This window comes from Hyperolius riggenbachi, chromosome 7 (genome assembly GCF_040937935.1).
Source record: "Hyperolius riggenbachi isolate aHypRig1 chromosome 7, aHypRig1.pri, whole genome shotgun sequence".
Classification (NCBI taxonomy): Eukaryota; Metazoa; Chordata; class Amphibia; order Anura; family Hyperoliidae; genus Hyperolius; species Hyperolius riggenbachi.
In genome coordinates, this window is record NC_090652.1 from 248,242,178 (window position 1) to 248,249,202 (window position 7,025).

Consider the following 7,025-nt stretch of genomic DNA (forward strand, 5'->3'; position numbering starts at 1 on the left):
ACTAAAAGCCTAATTTGTCCTGAAAAAAACAGTATATAGATCATTTAGGTGTGATTAGTAGTAATAAAGTTATTTGCGAATGAATGGGAGCAGTGCTGATATGTGAAAATTTGTTTGGTCTTGAAGTGGTTAATAAAAAATGATGAAGCGGCAACAGAGAGCGTTTGCACTACAGCAGCAAGGGGGTTAAATTAAAGATAGGCTGTGGTTCGTCTGCACCTCAGTTGCAGGTCAAATGGTGCATCACATTGCAGGTTGTCATTTAATACATTGTCAAATTACACGTACTGGTGCAAGTTCTCACAAAACAAACCTGGGTTGATGGGTGCTGGGCACAGATAGCCTGACAGCGGTTTTGTGCCTCTGGGCTTCTTTAAAGGCTGTGCTTCTATAGAAGCGCAAAACAGCTGTCAGGCTATCTGTGCCTGCCACCCACCAATCTAGATTTGTTTTGTGAACACCTGCATCGGTATGTGTAATTTGACAATGTATTAGATGACAACCTGCAATGTGATGCACTGAGTAAATGTGAGTGCTATCCGTCATGGCCTTTCCTCCTCTATTTTTCCACAATGAAAGTGTACGTGTGCTGAAGCTCGGTACAAAATCACATACTTACCCAAGAGGAGGAAAGCCTCTGGACCTGAATGAGGCTTCCCTCACTGCCCTCTGGTCCCCGTCGATGAGCGCAGTTGCAGACCCTCCAAAATTTACAGACAAAGACTTGTTGGCAATCTGATTGGGGGTCTCGCTCCTCTTCAGGCACAAGTGCAGCAAACCAGAGCCGGTCGTACACAAGTGGCTCCGTGCTACTGTGCAGATGCAACTGTGCTCCTGCTAAAGGAGGAATGAGGCCCGATCAGTTGGAGGGTCCGGGTCCGTGAGCAGCAGTGGGGGGCAAGCGGACAGTGAGAAAAGCCTTATAAATATCCAATGGCTTCCCTCTTCCTAAATAAGAATGTGTTTCTGAACCCAATCAAAATTATTTCAATAATACATCTGGTTTTAATTTTGCATATTTGTTGTTCCAGATACTGAGAAAGATGAGAGTTCTGAAGACATTTCAGTGCCCAGCAGCCCACAGACTGAAGCTATTCAACACAGTTCAATCAGCACTTCCAATGGCGTGAGTTCCACCTCAGTGGCAGAAGCAATAGCAACATCTGTTCTCACCCAAATGGCAGACCAGAGCACCGAACCAGCCGCCTCACATGCTGCTGCGGCCCCGCCTCCTGCTCAGCCTTCAGGAAGTTGATCGCTAACCTAATTATTGCGCCAGATCTTGGCAACATTGGTGACTTTAGATGGAAAAAATCATGGAAGGCCAGTCCTTATTCCAGGATTTAAAAAAAAAAACCTAAAATTGTATCGTTTTGACATGGTCGCCACAATAGAACAAGCGTCTCTTCTGAATTTTTTTTCTTTTTAAATAAGATTTACCCATACAATTTACCTTGCTCTTTTCGCTAAAATGTTTTTAAAATGGGGCTAAATTGAGCGCCTGATATTCTTTGAGTGATATCAGGTTCGTCTCTTGAGATCCAGTGCAAGAGATATGGTAATTATAATTGCTATGTGACCTTTATACCAAAGTTCTGCATTGGTCCTTTTAATCTTTTAACTATCTTTTGGTGCACTAGGCATGACAAAACTGGTTACTTTTATGTTATTTAAACTTTTATTTGCACAAATTTAAAAGAAGAAATAATGGCAAAATGTATGTTTTTACAAGTCATTTTATTTTTTCTTTTGTTTTAATTGCACATGATCTGTGACTTAACAACATTTACAAGTTTCTAAGTGTTTGCGACGGTCACGTCACTTTATATTTCTCTTGTATTCCAAGGAAACTTTTGGTTCTTTAATTGCAGAAGCTGTAGTCTAAGTGCAATTCTTTAGTTCCATTGCCTTTCTTTCTTTTTTTTTTTTCTTTTTGGCGAGCCTACTGAAAATTGTGAAAATAATTCATACCGTGAAGTGCTAGTTTATTAGTAACAAGTAGAATAGTTTATGGAAGTTCACACCGTTACGTGCTGCACTGGGTTTCCCCCACGTCTGTTTACTATAAGTGTGACTGCCAGAAAAAGAACCTGAAAATCGTAAAAGTACATGAGACAACTTGGAACGTATTTACGTTATTGTATTTGCAAACTGACTTGTACTTAATTCTTGTGTAAGCACTATCATCTCTCTGTAGCAAACTTTTGATACATTTTCTTGTGGAGAAATAAATCGGTAGGTGGGATGTGTTCATATTCTGTTGTGAGTGTGTGAGTCGGTAGTGCAAGGTCATGGGGGGGGGGTAAAGTGGGGGGTTATTAAGGAGAGAATGAAGCCCTTGGATTAAGCCAGCAAACTGTGCTTGAATGTTTTGAGATGCCTTCAAAGTGATGCTGGCTTATAGAAGACTGCAGGTTTAAAATAATTGCACGCTTGATGACTAACATTCCATTATGTAGTTTCTTTTTTGGGGAAATGATGACTGTAAGTTCCACATTCTCATTATCAAAGTTGCCTGCAGGATATCAGGATATTGAGTCCTCTCAGAAGGGTTGCCAACTGTCCTTTGTTAGCAGGGACACTTTTTTCTTTTCTTTTTTTCTTTTTTGTAAACCTATGTTGTCTCATTACCATACTTTGCTGCAAATTGCATTCCCCAAAAGCAAACACTTTGTAGCCTGTGAAGGAACGCTGTACAGAATTACGGATGTTAATATTGATCGGGGTTATTGAAGAATTTGAATATCCATTATTAAATGATTTTAATCATAAAGGCTTAGTCCTGAAAGGTTTATATATGCTCCTGTATTTAGCTCTGTCTGTTTTGTTTGAGGCTGACTTGCATGTCCAGTTTACATCATTACTTGTCTGATCAAATTTCAATGACAGGTAATGGGGCTGGTTTGTCAAAGCAAATATAATGAAAGCTGGAGAAAAATAATTGAACGGTTGCCCGGAGCAACTCGCTAGGATCCTAATCGATCAGTTTGGGCAACTGCTACACTTATGATCTAGTTTTATTTGCTTATTTCCTGATAAATCAAGCTATTTATTTTTGTTCACCCTTTAGTGTGTTACAAGATACATAACCTAAACCTCCCTTTTTATATTCTGCCTAACTGTGGGCTTTTATTACTTGATACTATTGTGCTTATCAAGAAACTAGGAGCTAGTATCTGTTGTGTGAGGACAAGCCAATGATTCTGGGCTTCAGACCTGTCCTCTTAAAGTTGGGTTTCATTCACTAAAGGGGCCCATACACCTAACGATTTTCCCGCCGATATACAGCAGATTCGATCACTGTGATTGAATCTGCTGTGAAATCGTTGCGCAAATGCTGACAAAACGTTCGATTTCCATCCGAAACCAATCGTTCCCGTCTATCCGTCCGTGCGGAAGATTTTGCTCGATCGCTGACTGGTCCGGAGTGCGTCAATATAGGCGTTTCGAATGCCCGACGCTAGCTGCAATACATTACCTGTTTCGCCGGCGCGTGTCCCCACTTTCTGCGCTGTCTTCTTCTCCGCACTGGGCTCCGAGTCCAGCTGGCTTCACTGAACTTCCAGTCCCGGCCAGTCCCGGCAGGAAGTTGAGACAGTATAGCACCCTCTACTGTTCCCCGGACAGGAAGTTCAGTGAAGCCAGCCGGACTCGGAGCCCAGCGCGGAGAAGAAGACAGCGTAGAGAGTGGGGACACGCGCCGGCGGAACAGGTAATGTATAGCTAGCGGGGGGGGGGGGGGGGGTGGCAGCTTCACAGATGGTGAATCGATTTCATGCTGAAATCGATTCACAATCTGTTTGCAGTAAAGGCAGCCATACGATCCCTCTCTGATCAGATTCAAGCAGAGAGGGATCTATCTGTTGGTCTATCTGATGGCAAATCGACCAGTGTATGGCTACCTTTATGCCAGTGATTATAATTGATCCAACAAATCTAAACTGCATGAAAAACCCTGTTCTGCTCTTAAAGTACCATCGTCAAAAATGGTAAAATTCTATAATGCATGTGTATTAGTTGTACATACAGTAAGTCCAAGAGTTAAATGCACTATATATTTATTTTTCCCATGCAGCTGTCACTTACAGCAGCTAGTAAAATTATGACAGATCTGCAATGCTTTGGACTAGTCCAACTCCTTATGGGAGGGTTCTCAGTATTTTCTTTATACTTTTCAAAATCACTCCCTGGAAAGGACCTTTACAATGGTGCTGGAAAGCCAATGTCCTCCTTTGCACATTATTCTGGCAGTTGATTCATTTGTTTTATTCATTTTTAGTTAGCCAATAAATGGTATCATCCTGATTTAAAACTTCTTGCTTATATCATATCAGGGGTTAGTAAAATCTGAGTAAATCAGCAGATACATTATTACTGTTATCTGCAGCACCCACTGCAAAACATTTTTTTTTTAAATTAAACTGAGCTGTCCTGGGTTTCTTAAAAAAAATATGTGGATGTGTGACTGTGCATATGACTGCAGTAGCACAAACTAATTCACTAACATTTCAGCAATGCTCACTGAGTTTTGTTATGACCCCAGCACAGGGTGCATTTTCCCCAACCCAATAGGAAAACAAAAAAACACCTATACAGGCTTACTGAATTATTTATAATGTTTGCCATCCTCTAACCCTACATAAGGAGCTAGTATAAATCTTTCATTGTAAGCTGAACCATTTCCAATCATTTAACAATGTATATTTGAAATTCTTGTACATATGTCATATCATGATTTTTTTTTCTTTCATGTATGTTAATTTTTTTCTTTAAATGATGAGCTGATAGCCCAACAGTCCTTAACTCTGTCCCTAATTTTCGAGAAGGAATGTTGGCGATCCTACCTCTCAATGTGCCATTATCTATTTTTAATTCACAATGCAATATAGCTCAAGAATCACCAGTAGTGTGTTTACATGACTCTAGATCACTTTGCAAAAATTGTCTTGTATATAATTGAAACTTAAAGCAGCTTACCTGCAACAGTGATCCCATCTCCCTTCCCTTCTCCAATCCGTAAATGTCATGTAACCCCCGTCTGAAATGAATCCTTTTAATCTAGATTAAATAATTTAGATGGTGTTTTTTGATTGCGTTCTGAATGCAAACTAGACTTAATTTGCATCTGTTATGTTTTAGTACTGCTGCAAGTCAGCATGAATTAATCACTGGATGAAGTTTCAGTAATCCACGCTGAGGACAATGCACTACCTTTTTTATTATTAATATTATTATTGTTATTATTGATTTTTAATTCTTGAGCTGAAGGGGCAAAACCATACATCGTTCTGTGTCTACTGCCCATTAACCTCGGCTGCATTAAATGTGAATTCTGCAGAAAAGCTTTATCTTTTGTTCTTGAACTTATAGTTCATTTGTGAATTATTTGGTTGTAACCGAAAATAAAATTCTCATGTTATTTATAAAGTTTTTGTTTTGTATTATAAATTTATTGCAGCTGTACATTAAACGTTGCGTAAGTATGGAGAAAAATATTTCCTTGGTGAGTGGTGTTAGTTCCAATAATAGAAAATAATGTGCATCTGTGTTCGGCAAGTAAAAAATAAAAATAAATGATTTTGTTCTTAAATCCATTTCACAACTTGTCATCCCGTCTGTATGTAGCCATTTTTAATGTTTGAATTTAACATTTCACAAACTGTACAGCTTAATTTTAGTACAGTTTGCATGAATAAATTATGTATAGTATAAATAATTATTTAAATTGTTGTTTTTTTTATTTTGATAATTTTATTCTGTTACTGTATTTCCATTGTTTACAAGATGTCTTTATGATCTGTCTAGGAGGCAAGCACATATGTACATTGAAATAAACATTTTAAAAATGGAAGGTTGTACATGTCTTCTTTGCATTGATTAATATTTACAGTGTATTCTGACGTAGCCTCAATTTCATCTAAAACCCTTTTTTATTTAATCTAAATAGTTATTTTTCAATATTTCATTTTCTACCTAAAGAAATAGTTTTCTAACTGATCCAGGCATTCCCCTATAGTTCTGATTTTTGGGAGCCATCTTTGTTCAGTGTTCAACAAGAAAATAAGCTGGCTTCTTGTGTCAGTGTGGGTCTTCTCTGGGCACCCACTTTTTTATTTTTTGGGGGTGTTACGGCTTTCTTCCACTTCCCCAAAACATACCGTTAAGATATTTGGGTCCGTATGCAATTCACTTTTTCACCTGAGTTTTCTCTTCGATTATATTTTTACACCTTGTTATAAAATGTCTTTTAAACCACCAGCAAGCAAGAAAATACAATAATTTTGATAGTACTTTTTTCACCAACCTTTAAATACTTTTTCAGTCGTAAAATGCTTAAACATTATTATAAAGAGAATATAAACTCAAGAGAAAAAGTTAATTGCATAAGGGACTTGGTTTCCTACTAAATTGGCCTTAGACCATGGCAGGGGTATTAACCTCCTTAGCGGTAACCCCGTGCTGGACACGGGGTAAGCCGCCGCGGAGGATTCCTCAGGCCCTGCTGGGCCGATTTGCATAATTTTTTTTTCAAACGCGCAGCTAGCACTTTGCTAGCTGCGTGTTTGTTGCGATCGCCGCCGATGCGCCGCTACCCGCCGCGATACAGGGCCTCCCCCCCCCCCCTCACATACCCCTTGCGCAGCCTGGCCAATCGCCGCCAGGCTGCGCTATGGGGTGGATCGGGTTTCCGATGACGTCACTCCGTTCGTCGCCATGGCGACAAGGGGAAGCCCTCAAGGAAATCCCGTTCAGAACGGGATTTCCTTATGGGCAAGCGGCGCCGGCGGCGATCGGTAAATACGGGGGGACGCCGCAGGGAGGGGGGAAGCATGTAGCTAGCGCTAGGCTAGCTACATGCTAAAAAAAAAAGTGAAAAAAACCCTACCGCGGCCGCGCAGCCGCACTTATCATACAGCCAGGGAGGTTAAACTATGACTATGGTAGGAATTAGATTGAGAACTCATCTAAAGGAGAGTTTGTGATATGGCTATATACTTGAAGGCTCTGTTCCCACTTGCTACAAA

General features: G+C 40.0%; 1 protein-coding gene across 4 annotated transcripts in view; it reads left to right on the top strand.

The window, feature by feature from the left end:
- Positions 1-2,283, top strand: part of ATF2 (activating transcription factor 2) — a 158,012-nt gene extending 155,729 nt beyond the window's left edge. For 2 of the 4 annotated variants that reach the window (XM_068247016.1, XM_068247017.1), the window contains one exon: positions 1,032-2,283. In XM_068247016.1, the coding sequence (XP_068103117.1) occupies positions 1,032-1,255 (224 nt within the window). In that variant the 3' untranslated portion in view covers positions 1,256-2,283. The remainder of the gene's footprint in view (positions 1-1,031) is intronic. The other 2 variants (XR_011023019.1, XM_068247018.1) reach the window with 2 other exon arrangements.
- The last annotated feature ends 4,742 nt before the right edge of the window (positions 2,284-7,025 follow it).